The 13,431-nt window shown below is 34.8% G+C and overlaps 1 protein-coding gene across 4 annotated transcripts in view; it reads left to right on the top strand.

The window, feature by feature from the left end:
- The window catches only part of LOC120344922 (uncharacterized), a 78,018-nt gene that overhangs the window by 15,845 nt on the left and 48,742 nt on the right, over positions 1-13,431 (top strand). Inside the window, exons 1-2 of one of the 4 annotated variants that reach the window (XM_078112936.1) lie at positions 2,349-2,522; positions 3,498-3,606. In XM_078112936.1, the coding sequence (XP_077969062.1) occupies positions 2,364-2,522; positions 3,498-3,606 (268 nt within the window). In that variant the 5' untranslated portion in view covers positions 2,349-2,363. Of the gene's footprint in view, positions 1-2,348; positions 2,523-3,497; positions 3,607-9,848; positions 10,324-12,985; positions 13,132-13,431 lie in introns of those variants that run through there. The other 3 variants (XM_039414252.2, XM_039414250.2, XM_039414262.2) reach the window with 3 other exon arrangements.

Below are 13,431 nucleotides of genomic sequence, written 5' to 3'. Positions count from 1 at the left end.
GATTGGCTTTTGAACAAAGAATTAAAAAATATTTATGTAGGTTAATTTACTTGCTGGACTATGTGTTGTCAGCATTTTACTCTTGGGCCCCAAAAGAATTAACAACGACAACCAAATATTTGTGTTTCCCGTCCAATGCAGTCAATGACTATATTCATACTTCCTTCTTGGTTCAACTCTTCGGATGTTTAAATGGTCGCTTTGCATGATGACGGCATTCTTCCGTTTTTGTTTCGAGTCATTCATGCATGAATCAATCAAACTTAAAATTTAAATGAATTTCCAAGTTTAACATTATACCGGTATATGACGAGCTTGAAGCACTGGAAGACAAGAGTTATCATATAAAGTTTTGACCAATCATAGGCCAAAGAAGCAAAGTAGATTGTCATGTGGAGTAAAAATTGTGAAATTTGTCAGGCGCGTTGTATAAACATTTGAAAAACATATCATCGCATGATTTATGAATAAACGTTCTTGCTTATGCTTATATCATCGAACGTAGGTAACGTCTTGTTTGTGACACGTGAGTCGTCTGCCTATCTTTATACGTAAAGATATTGATTGATTTTGATTTTGTTTGTCTAAATATTATAGTTTCTGCTGAGACCGGTTTAGTATCATTCTAGGAACCCATCCGCTGTCTTAAGGAATAGTTTAGATTTGTTTATAATCAACATGCGAGGGCGATGAGGCCAGTTGATTGGAAATTGTAATCGGAAAAGATGTAGATTCTGTAGTCAAGTTAAGACCAAGGTCCAAATCTGTTCTCAAATCTATAAATTGGGAGGCAATGGCGAACTTGAAAGATTATGATCCTCCCAAAATACAGCAGCTCCTACTCTAACAGTGGATGCAAGTTGTATAATAATGAAGTTTGCAATACGATATGATAGCTAGTATAGAATAAAAGTTTAACATCGTCCGTGAAGAAAGCACCGGTAAGCAGTGATTTAGGCATATGACTATGAGTAATGGCTTTTGGCCAAGTTAACGCTCCAATATGAGAGGCAAAGATGGTATACACGAAATGAACACCGATAACTAGATTTCCATAGTAAAGAATATTTTTGGACCGACATTATCACCTAGTTTTGTCCCATCAAACGCCAGCCAATTATAAATAATTTTCATTCATAATTTTTTATTGTACGGCCTTCTACAGAGGTTATAGGTAAACACCAACGTAATGAGAAAGAGATTATCGGTTTTCCACATTGCAGTATTCTTTTGAAATTGCCAAACAAAGCGAACCGGTATAATTTAGACTTCCGAGGAATCGAATTACGATATAATAGGCCGAACGTCGTGGAAGGTGGTTTTATTATAAACAAAAAAGCAAAGGCTGGAGGGACGGAACGGAATCGATGTTAAGTATAAGACTAAATGCAGTCTATAGATAAGATCTGCCAAATTGTATTCAGAGAGATGGACAGAATCTACACAACGTATAAGATTAAGATGCAGTCCTTATAATATGATAATATAAGACTCCACATTCCAGATTCAGCAATTTATTCCACTTTATTTTTAATGTTGTATATAGTTATTATATTGTTACAATAGGTATGAGCAATACCACTTTTCTTTGTATTAGTTTATACTTTGGTGCTTCGTCAAACCGGTTAGGGACTTTCTGCACCATTGTTATACGAATTCAGAAATATTGTCCGTCCTTGACAATGAAAATGAAGTCTTGCAAAACATTTGATGCAGTATACTTTCAATATACTAGAAAATAGATGACCAAACGAAATGATTAAGATTGTTTGATGGGGATTGCCGGCGATTTTGGAGAAATTTTTCACTGGTCTGTTTGTTATACACTAGTTGTTACACTGCTCTTTTTGAAATTTATCGCCATAAAGTGATACAATACTTGGTCATGTATTGGCTTTGAATGTTGTGACTCAAAATTTTGGGTTTTACTCTTAAGCAAATTACATGAACGAAGTCATATCGCTATACAGCAGTTTTAATGTATGCGTTTTCACTTTCGACGGAAGTCCCGTAAAGGGAAGTGTAAATCAATGTAATATTTTAGTTGAGATTAGTGGGCAGGAGACAGGACACAAGGTACCATTATTTCGCGAAAACTATTTTCGTATGAGGTTTCGTTGTTTTTACTAAATTTTATTTCGATTTTGGTGATTCCTATGATAGTACTATGAGGCAGTGAGGCACTCTCGCCTTTTTTTCTTTTACATGATGATATCTTCTAAAATGCATCCAAGAAAGAATACTGTATACCTTATGTACACCGTTTCGTGATCGAAAAATCTACACTTTCTTTATAGAGACGTACATATGCACTATATTAATGAATCTTCATAATATCGTAGTGGTCTAGTTATTTAGTCATAATGTTTCGACGTCGATTGTCTTCACTTCCGGAGAAAGATGCCGGCTTTACTTTCTCATATCGTAGGCATCATTCTTCTACAAGCAAAACTAACCACACATATGGAAGATCTATGTCTCATCCTGAGGGTCTGAGGAAAATTAGAAGTCGAATAAAGAAGGTCACTAGACTTTTTCATGAGAAACACGGTTTTGCTTACGTTATTAGAAAATCATCGCTATTATGTCTATCTGAATACTTTCCCGATATTCCAGTATTACATAAATTTCAACATGGATGATATATTTACGGAAATGCCATTTATGTTATTGTAGGCACAATGATGAAAACTCGAGTGTTTTTAATGTTAGAATGTCTCACTGTCCATCTATTTGCTGAAGGGTTGGGCATTGTATAATGTCATATATAAACCTCACCGTCGTTTACGTGACTAGCATTGCAATTCGGGACACGCCTCACTGTTGTCTGTATGCGTTAGAAGCAGCAACCGGTATTTAAAAAATAAGTTTATTTTAATGTGCCAGAAGACAAATTCTATTCATATATTTCGATGCTAATTACTTCGAAAATGTCCTCGACCTCGATGGCTGATTGGCTGGATGTGACCAGCGTTTAGTAAACATGAACGGTGTGCATTATTAAATTGAAGAATAGGTATCTATGCCCGGTGAAATATTGAAATTCCCCGTTCGATACGTGCGATGTGCATGATTTGCAACTTTTGCAGTGCTCTTCCGGGTTGCAGCGTCTCTCGCACGATGGCGATATAGAGTAACGTTTGATGTTACTAATTTCGAACATATTTTAGTTACGTTTTGAAGTAATTCAGTATATTTATATTGTGCTGATTATAAAAGAAATTCTATCGAAAAAGCGTATCCAGCATCCAGATGTCAGAATTGAACGGAGTAGCGCACTAAGCCTATTAGGTTATGTTCCTTGTCACGTGGTTCTTTTGGGGGTTTGTATGAGAGAAAATGAAAAAGTTATGGTGCCGGTAAAAATTTGCCACTATTACCTCACGTCAATCATGTACGCTTGTAGTCCTTATATAATATCTCATTATTCAATAAAGGGTGTAATCTCAAACATAAAATTCAGATGTTCAAATAGATTACTTTTCCTTCATTTTCAGTTCTTCAGTGAAGGCGATAACCAGAACAACGTCTTATGTGAAACAGAAAGTTGCTCCAGCGTGAATGAAGAAGTTTTCTCGGCGAGTATAAAAGGAGAATATTTTGAAGGTAAAAATTTTTTACTTGATTACTAATCCACCAGACGAGATATTAACCAGTCTACTGCTGATGGTCATATTTTTTCTGACGATGGTCGCACATTTCGCTATATACGATGACAGGTACAACTTTGGCCCAAAGGTGACTACGTCAAAGTAAACATTCTAGGGTTAGGTTGCATTTTTAAAATGTCAAGGTCATTGTAAATTTTAATTTGCATCTGTTCACTTGTTGGTTTATTATGTACCTATTTTCGTAGTATTACGTTTACCATTCAATTCCTTGTCGAGCAGGATTGACAGATTGCGCCACAATACATGAGTATGGTAAAGTCGGTAGACCAATGATAGTATAGTAAGATTATTATCCAGAAAGAAAGTTTTACAATTAGAAAAGGGTGAAGGAAATTCTGAATATTTTAACGTGCTGTTTGGTTTTATCTGCTGTAATGATGCACATCGTTGAAAGGTATGCCTAACGCTTTAAAGAACTTTGTCACCAATCGATATACACCTCACGGGAATAATTCAAGGTGTATTTGTTTTTAATCATTGAAGAATGGTGAATGATGCGAGTTTCGTCCACTTGGTTACTGGTCAAACTCCGACGATATAATTTTCATATATCTATACTATACTTCTGTATGTCAGAATCATTCAGAATTTTTCTTGGATATGGAGCAAGTTATATTGCGACTGTTGCCATCTCAACTCATGGTCCACTGTGCATATAACAGATTGTTCATCATACATGTTCTTCATGTACAAATTACAATGTACATATATGTTTCAATAAAAATATTGACGATGATCGTTAACGAAAACTGAAATATCAATAGAAACATACGTTAGACGCAGACTAATTTATAGTGAAATGAAAGTATAAAAATACATTTGATAATTGTATGATAGTTAGCGTCACAATTAAAAGAATTCGGTTTTGATGTTTCAAAACCTGTTACTGTATTTTCGGTCGACGAAATTTCTAATAAAAACGGACAATTAATATTCTATCTTGTGTGGGCCGAGTGACGAGCATTACCTATTAGCAGTTTATACTTGTCCAATATTAGTTTATACATAGCATTCTCTTCGTTTGCTGGATTCAGCCTCGAAAAAGGATGACGTCATCGACCTGTCAGTCATTTATTTCACAACCCGAAATAGGAATGGTTACGTTACGACCGAAACCTTGCTTTAAATTCGCAATATTATTATTGTGCTTTTGGTATTGATAAGCCATAAATGGTATTTACGACTACAGTATGCTGCCTCATTAAAATTTCGTTTACTTGGCTTCTCAATATTGTGATAGGTGTCAGAGTACGCTACGTATTGTTTGCTTACAATTCGCAACTGTCGAGAAAAGCACGCTTTTTCCACTTCAGTGATGACTAGCGTTAGGTTTGTTTTGGCGAACGAAATGGCGGCGTGCCCTGTTCGTGCTTGCCCAATGTAAGTTCAGAAAACAGGTATATTTGTATCTATTGACTATGCTTGCTATTTGTCAACATTCCCAATCTACTCTGTTGATATTGCTTGTGTTATCGAAAGTATTTTATAAGAAAATTCGTGCTTTATCGCCTGTTGCTGTGTTTGTTCGAATATGGATGAGGTGGGGGATAGGTGGTAAACTAGGTCTTCTGACGTGACATCTTGATAAAGAAAAATAATTAACTTCGCTAACTTGGTTAATAAAAGAAAAATCTCTAATTGCAATCAGTTTGCTATTTTAACATAAGGTTTAATTGATATTGGATGCAGGCATGTGTGGCGTTATACTAATCCTCCCAAAAAATTGCATCACACGACTGGGTTACGAGTGGGCGGTACTGGCATCTTGGAATATACCTATCTACTCTTTGCTTCAATCCTTTCTAACTAATTGTCATCATTATTATGTGATGCTATTTAATGTGTTTAACAAGAAATATTTCTAAAACCGTAGTCGTCATCTTCACTACGTGTTAAATATATTTATTTTTATTTTTTGGGAAATTTTGAGACCTGTCAGTCATATTTGTACACGGATGGTCATTGGTCATCGGTCACGCGGTGGTTACCATTTTCGAAATGAAATTTTTAATTTTTAGGCTTAAAAAATAACGTAACAATCGATGATTGATGTCTTTTTGCATTTTTGTTTCATGTTTTTGCTTGCCACAGTCATTTTTCTGTTCGCTGTACAATTTCAATTACAATTTTTACAGAATGAGCTAAATAACGGGAATCGACAAATACGCTTTATAATTAGGTTAGACGGTAGGGTTTTATTTTCGGTTTAGTATACCAACTCAGTCCTGTTAATAAGGCCAGACTATTGTAAGTTTCAAAAATCCGACAAATTTTCATATAAATCCAACAGGGTTGAGATTAGAGCAAGGTAAACCAATTTTGTTGAATATTTTATCTGAATATCAAAACTGCAGCTATTTATACTTTCAATGAGACTGTATAGGCAAACAATCTAGTTCTAGAATTACCCATTCCTAGTTTAAAATGAGCGTTCCGTGGAAGCGTATTCAAGCTGCTTTGCTTTATCTTGCTCGTATTTACCAAAATGAACAGCGACGGGTAAATCGACCGATTCAGACTCTGTTTTGCTTATTGAAGGGTACTTATAATAGAGGTCCAATCTCTTGTTTGCTCACAATTCGTATTCGTATTGCTAATGTTTGACGACGTTCACGTCTGACTTTAAGAGGTGACGGAATTTGAACGAAGCTCGACTTTAAACAAGGTGTCGGGCGCAGGGGTTTACCATCGTCGGTCATATCTGATTTTGCGTGTTAAATTTGACGTCATACCCTATCGGTTTTCTTATTACAAGGTAAAGTCTGGCCTGAGTTTGGTTAGTTTTCGAACCTTTAGTTATTGATTAATAATGATGTACTTGTATTATGTGTTGGGCTTTCTTGATTTACTCACGTTATTAACAGTCGACAGACGACAGACGACTTAATGGGTGATTTTTGAATGGCGTTCACGTTTAACATAATAGATAGAAATAGTTAGAAATGAGACTTTAAAATTGAGGGCGTTGAGGTTACGAGTATATAGCTTCACGTTAAATGACTGTATAGATTTGAACGAGAGTGAGGATAAACTAGGAAATCCTGTACCATAGTTAATTTGATCTGATAATACAGGTATCTGTATGAAGGCGAATATGAAGGACAAGATATATTAAATATACCGGGTGTTCATGAAGTCTTCATAGTCATAGTCTTTACAAATGATGAATTTTTGGTATTGTAAAAGGAATTTAAAAGGCTCCTGTATATTGGCTAAGATATTGGAAGGATCTGCCATAGTACGCTGCCTGCCGTGCCTGGTTTTCATTTAACGATTACTGTACTTTCTACTCTCAGTTATACACTTGGTAAAAAAATAAAGTTCAAAGTAATAAAAAAGAAATATTTCACGTCTAATTGGACACCGGCGCTTAGTAGTTCTATACTCTATAGGTCTGCGTATTTCTTGAGTGTTTTTATTTATGAAATATAGTAATATTAGGAATATACACCTGCCATTTATCATAGAGAAACTGCCTTTTCTATTCAAGTTTAGTTTCACGTGACCCTAGTCAATCATGTATGACAGCTGACAGCAACAAATATTCATCAGGTTGTTGATCGAAGTATACTGTTTTGATTTTATTATTGTTTTTAATAAAACTACCCTCCACTTTTCGAGTGTGTCAACGAACGATTACGTAATCTGTATACAATACGACGCAATGATGGGCAAAACACCTCTCGAGAGCTGAATTGCTGGACTGAAATTTGGTTTCCCTCGATTTAGCAATGAACAAATTAAATTCTTACTTTATAAGGCTATTATGAAATGTCACGAATTTTCCCGGCATCGCCTAGCTAATATTTGATATGGCTTATACTAAGATGAATTTGTGGCGCACACAATGAATTATTATATTATCGACAAATGCTAGTCAATTAAATGAATTTTTCTAACATCATTTGGAATAACTAATGATCGCAATGTACGATGGTGTTTATTTATCGCAGTACAGGATAGACTTTCACGGGGTGGATATCGAATGTCTATTCAGTATTTCGGGGCCTATTTCTAGTCTTTAAACCTTAGACATAAAGTCGTCCATGAAAATAAATATAACATCATGACCACACTTGGTAAAGTATTCATGGTATGATATTTATGTCCGGTCCATATATGCTTGAGGTTATCTGAGAGGAATTTCTAATGAATAGATTGTATTTAACGAAATAAAAGGAGACAGAAATGACTTTAATTTGATTTCGTCAGCAGTTTTGATAACCGCATTCACGCTGCGTTGTGACCTATTAGCTTAGACCCAGATATGTAAGGAAATGTAAAAGATTGACGTCCGAGTAGGTTCACGAGGAGGCTGGGACAACTCGTTGGACGATTGCCAGTTTGGATATAGTTTGTCATATGTTGTATTTGTATACGTTGATGGTACTTTGGTGCTATTTTGGTGTTGCCATCTTTCAAATTTAGCAAAAAGAATTACAAAGGTATGGTTTTGCGAACTCAAAAGCTACAAGAACCACAAAAATCGAATTGAAATCTGTCCAAAAAATTTGTTGGTCAAAAACTTCGTAATATCTCACTTTATCTAGCAACAACGAAATTCAATGTTAGAATTTTTCCTAACAACTAGTTTTATGCTGTCTAATGACTTACGGTATATTTGCTCTGGGCGAGATTAGATGGTTTGTATAATTTGCTAACGTCTGCTATAGAGGACACATGGTCATTTATCACATGAATTGTTTCAAATTCGATTTGGATATCTATTGAGATTTATGTATTTTGTTATTTTACTTGAAAATGAGGATTTGCAATTGGCTTAGTAATTACTGTAATCTTTGTATAAATTTAAATCCTTGATATTGGATATCGAATTTTATCGTTTTATTGTGACATAGATTGGAGTTATAATACAAAGACCACCCACATTCAACGATATGTTTCCAATTGCGTTTTTCGAAGAAAAGTTCGTAAAATGAACTTGAATTGCACCGTAGTATACAGTCAGCTATAATTCGAAATGCAAGCGAAAATTAGCGTTCTTTAGTATGATTTAATACGCCATTAAATTGATGTGGTACTTAACACTATATTAATTATATCGTCTGTTACTCATGTTGCTTGTAACTCGTATTAATATTAATTAGTGAGTATTTACTGGTTTTAATTACCGCGAATCCGACTTATAATGTTCGGTCGTGTTAATTTGCTGTTAAGTATTGAAGAGAGTTATTCGCTAATTTGAATAGTCTTCTTCTTAGATAAAATGACGCATGATTTCAAAAAGAATCATAAATTGTTAATGATTTTCACGTCTATTCAGCAACAGAATTTCAGTTTGGATTAATGTCTGATGTGGTCGTTGTTTCTCAAACTTGGAAAGAGTAATGCGCTTTCAACGAAAAGTAATTCAAAACAATTTGTATCCCATGAGAATAAAATTCAGAGTAACTAACCCAAATCAAACTCAAGTTAAAGGCCGACTAAAAGTTATATTGCACAAATGCATGAATTATTCTGCAGCATACTAAATCAGTAAATGCGTTGCATTGCAGTATATTGTTTGGCGCGAAACTTACCAGATAAATATGTCGTGTACAGAAAATGAGAAAACACTTATGAAGAGACAAGTTGAGGTAGAAAATCGTTTGGTTTCAATTTTCTATAAATTGAGATATTGGTAGTTCATTCAAATTTAACAAGTAATCTGAGTATATTGTAGTGCTAATTGAGTATTATCCAGATTACAATTCTTCAATTTCCCAAAACTCTTAATCTCCTAGGGTACTTGGTGACGGCCAAAAAATCTGGTGAGTGGCATTTCAAATAGTAGCCCTATCTGTGATAAAATGAATAACTCGTATGTCTATTACATATTAATATTATGAATTGTGCACATCTCAACTTCTTTTTTGTCTTAATTGTAATTTCAGCATCAGGACAGTCTTTGCTATTTTGAATAACTTAGGCACGTTTCAGTCTAGTTTTGAAGAATTTCATTTCGTACTTCTAAGAGATCAAAGTGAGCGTTAACTCTTTGATCCAGCGTTGTAGGGGAAGTTTTCGTTCGGGACTGATTTTAGTTACTGCCCTGCCCATGTCGAACGCTCTTAGATTTATTTTTTGTCTGTGTTTTTGCCGCTGATTATTCGTCATCGCATGGTATCTATCTGACTTGTTTTTTCATCTTATTTTGGCGATGACGACGCCTAGCAGCCAATAGAGGTATAAAATATAGATGAGGTATAGTTATACTTCTTCGTAGACGAAAATACACAGGTTTCAAACTCAGACCGAAATCTGCCTTTAAAACTGCTTTTACCACTAAAAGTTGGACTTTGAGAATACATCATGGTGTTATCCCGTAAAAGTGACGAAGGAGATCTTTCCCGTCTTCCGGATTTAGTTATACCACCGCCTCCTCGTGATGAATATGACTATGAATTTGAAGCGGAATTTGCTGAAGGAAAAAATGAACTGTTTTATGAGCCCAAAACAAAAAGTGGACTTACTGAGTTGTATAATTTCCGCGGTACCCTGGATGTCGAAACAAGATTTCAAATCAAAGCCGTAAAATTGAGGGAATTTAGACGAAGAAAAAGAAGCACTTGTCTTCTATGTGGATTTGGACAAAAGAAATCGAGAAGAATGTCCATGAATGACGATGAAATTTCATCAATCATGAGCAGTGGTATGTGCGATATATTTCTTTGTGTCTTGTCTTGGGATTTTATTCTAAAAAGGTTGCTATTTAAGTAAACTTAAGCTACACACAAAATGCCTAGTTCAGTCCACAACTTGTAAATGAGAATTGTTTTTCGGGTTCGAGCTGAACTTTGAATTGGAAAACTGAGTTCAACTAGAATTCTGATTTGGCTATTACCCATCGATTATATTCATTTATTTTCATAGAAGTGTGTGTTTACCAGTTGTGTATTCAGCCACAGTAAATTCTATATACTATTACTCGCATTAGAATCGATGAGCTTCTGTTTGAATATTAAAAAATCAACGTAGTATTCGTAGACAATGATGATGGACCCTACAGTTTTCCTTTTTTTGGCAAATCGAGTTGTTTTTTGAAATTGTCTTTCACAAAGCGTGAGGGGAGTTTTCTCTTGGACACGCCTCCGCTTGGGATGTATACAAAATAAGCTTGATCGCCAAAATCGTCTTCGTTTTCTTTGTGTCGCATCATTCTTTGATATACCGACAATCAAAGGTAGGGGAGTTGGCCATTTACACGCCCGACTGGGTACAAAATATATCATCTCGTTTATGCGCTATTTTAAGACATTGACTGGACACTGAATTTCTTTTATCTTGAGTTGCCGTACGGTAAGAAAATCTAGTTGTGTTAACTTGCATTGTGGTTGTATTAGAGTAAATATGATTTGTTAAATTGATTCATATTTAGAAGCTTTATAACTTGTTAGTAGTTTAAAACTATATTTTTTAATATCGAGTTACAAATAGAATAATAGATGGCTGGAATTGAAATTTATGTTGAATTCAGTTGAGATCCTTTTCGCTGCAGTTTAGCTATAGACCAATACCAAAGTAGTAAGTTAGAGGTTCAACTAACGTTTAAAATATCAGAGTAGATTGTTCTTTTGCCTCCATTTGTACCAGCCTCAACATCATTATTTTCAACATCAATATTTTCGAGGTGTATTCAACCTTTATAAATTTTTTCCAATTCCCAAAAGAAGGGCATTGTCACACAAGGGCCAAAGATGGATTGTGCATCTTGTGTAAGACCTATAATTAGATTTGAAACCTATAATTATAATTATGTTCTTCGATTATTGTTGCCGTATTATAACTTACAACTATTCCCCCAAGCCCTTGTATAAAAAGCGAAAAATATACTTGAGTCGTTAAGTATTCCTTCCTAGCAGTCTTAACAACCTCCCCCCATTGCGAAATAGCAGCAAAATTTAAACCTCGATGGTGCTATCTTCCAAACTTCCATGCCTGGTATAATGTATCACAAAATAGTGTTGGGTATTCTGAAAATTATCACAAAAAACAAGTGATGAGACGCTTACAAAATGCGCGATGTAACTGTTAATACGTAGTTTACGTAATTGCTGTAATATAGCATCATTTCCATACCAGTAATTAAAGGAAATCGCAACTTGTATTTTTCTGGTCTATCGAACATGGGCACTTGATAAAAGATACATTTAGTTCTGGATCTTCCAACGGCCAAATCTTGGCGATGGATATATTGGTATATCCTAATTTTGTCGACTTACAGTTATTGTGCGCGAAAATTGACCATTTCGACCTGATGGAAATCGTAATTGTCAGTTCATTTCGGTAGGCAGCTGGCAAGTTTGTCTTTCTCACGTCTTCTGTTGAATTTCAAAGCTTGTTTTGGCCTTATAATATATAAATTTCGGGGTCACACGACCGAATATTTGACTTGGTAACCGATTTGACACTCATGCGATAATTGCTGGCGTGAATTTCGAGATATGATAAATATTATAAAACCAGTTTTCTGGAAATAACTATTTCGGAATGAAGTGAAGTTATTGGACTGTTTCGCCAATTTAGTAAGATTAACTTGTGATTAGGTAGCCGCGCTTATTTCTTTCGATAAAAGGTTTCAAATACGGTAATACAGTGAGATGTTATAGTCTAAAATTTTATTATAAAGTAGTTTTTAACTTTGAATTTTGGTTTAAAATAGAATACTGTTTTCCATAAATTATGTCAAATTTTTCGTGACGTATCCAGGAGGTTTTCGCGTTTGAAAAAAACATTTTGACTTATTGATTTTAAATCTCATATATTGTCTGTTCCAATACGGCTTGAACAACGAATGTGCTTGTCTAAGCTAATCTCTTCAAATTATTTATTACTCTCTCAGTAGGTAAGATCTTCGCAGGGTGGGTTTTTGTTATGACTTGCCACATTTCCATGGTTTGGTAAAGTTCCTATCTTTTCTTGAAAATAATACCGTTCATAAAGTCTTCCAATATCCAGGAGAGTGATTATCAGTTTGGGATTGTCCCTTCTTTGTAAGTAGTTTGATATTGGACCATAATTTCCGAAATCATAGCGTTATGAACTGACCCTCAGTAAAGCAATATCACTCTTAGTTTCACTTAATTAACAAAATTGTACCTATTACCCGATGTGAATTGAAGTAAACTGATATGATTAACTAAGAATAGGAGTAAAGGGGCTCATTAAAATTTCCCATCATGCTTTTTTACATATATTCTAAATTTGGAACAATACTTCGTGGGCCATTTGCATTATGGTGAAATAATTAAATAATTTTGTGGTCGTTTGTCATTGCTTCATTTCGATTTAGAAAATTTATATCATATCTATAGTATGTTTTCCGTAAAACCGTTATTAAAAAGATGTAGATCCGCTCAGCTCTCATTTGGAATTACAGAGCAGTCGTCTTATTCATTTCCAAGACGAAAAACATGGCGGGGATCTCTAACCAATTTGACGTCATCTTGCATGTCTAAAGGTAAGGAAGATAATATTAATTAAATTGAAGCATATGCACTTTAATGCGTTATAAATAGCCGTAATATCAATGCGTACTTGTCCTCCATATGGAGATATACTCATCCGCGTTTTGATTAATGAAATAGGATTGATTCTGGCGCGAGATTTTGAATTTTTTTTTATGCTTCTGGCAATATAATGTAGCATCATTGCTTGTATTGTGTTGTCGACGCAAATATAAATAAAATGAAATTTAATAGGAATGAGAAATCACTCAGTAGAAGTGAAAAATTCAGGGTTAGCAGGCTTAGGAAATTGT

Source organism: Styela clava, chromosome 5, assembly GCF_964204865.1.
Source record: "Styela clava chromosome 5, kaStyClav1.hap1.2, whole genome shotgun sequence".
Lineage (NCBI taxonomy): Eukaryota > Metazoa > Chordata > Ascidiacea > Stolidobranchia > Styelidae > Styela > Styela clava.
This window is presented reverse-complemented; position numbering and strand designations above follow the sequence as displayed.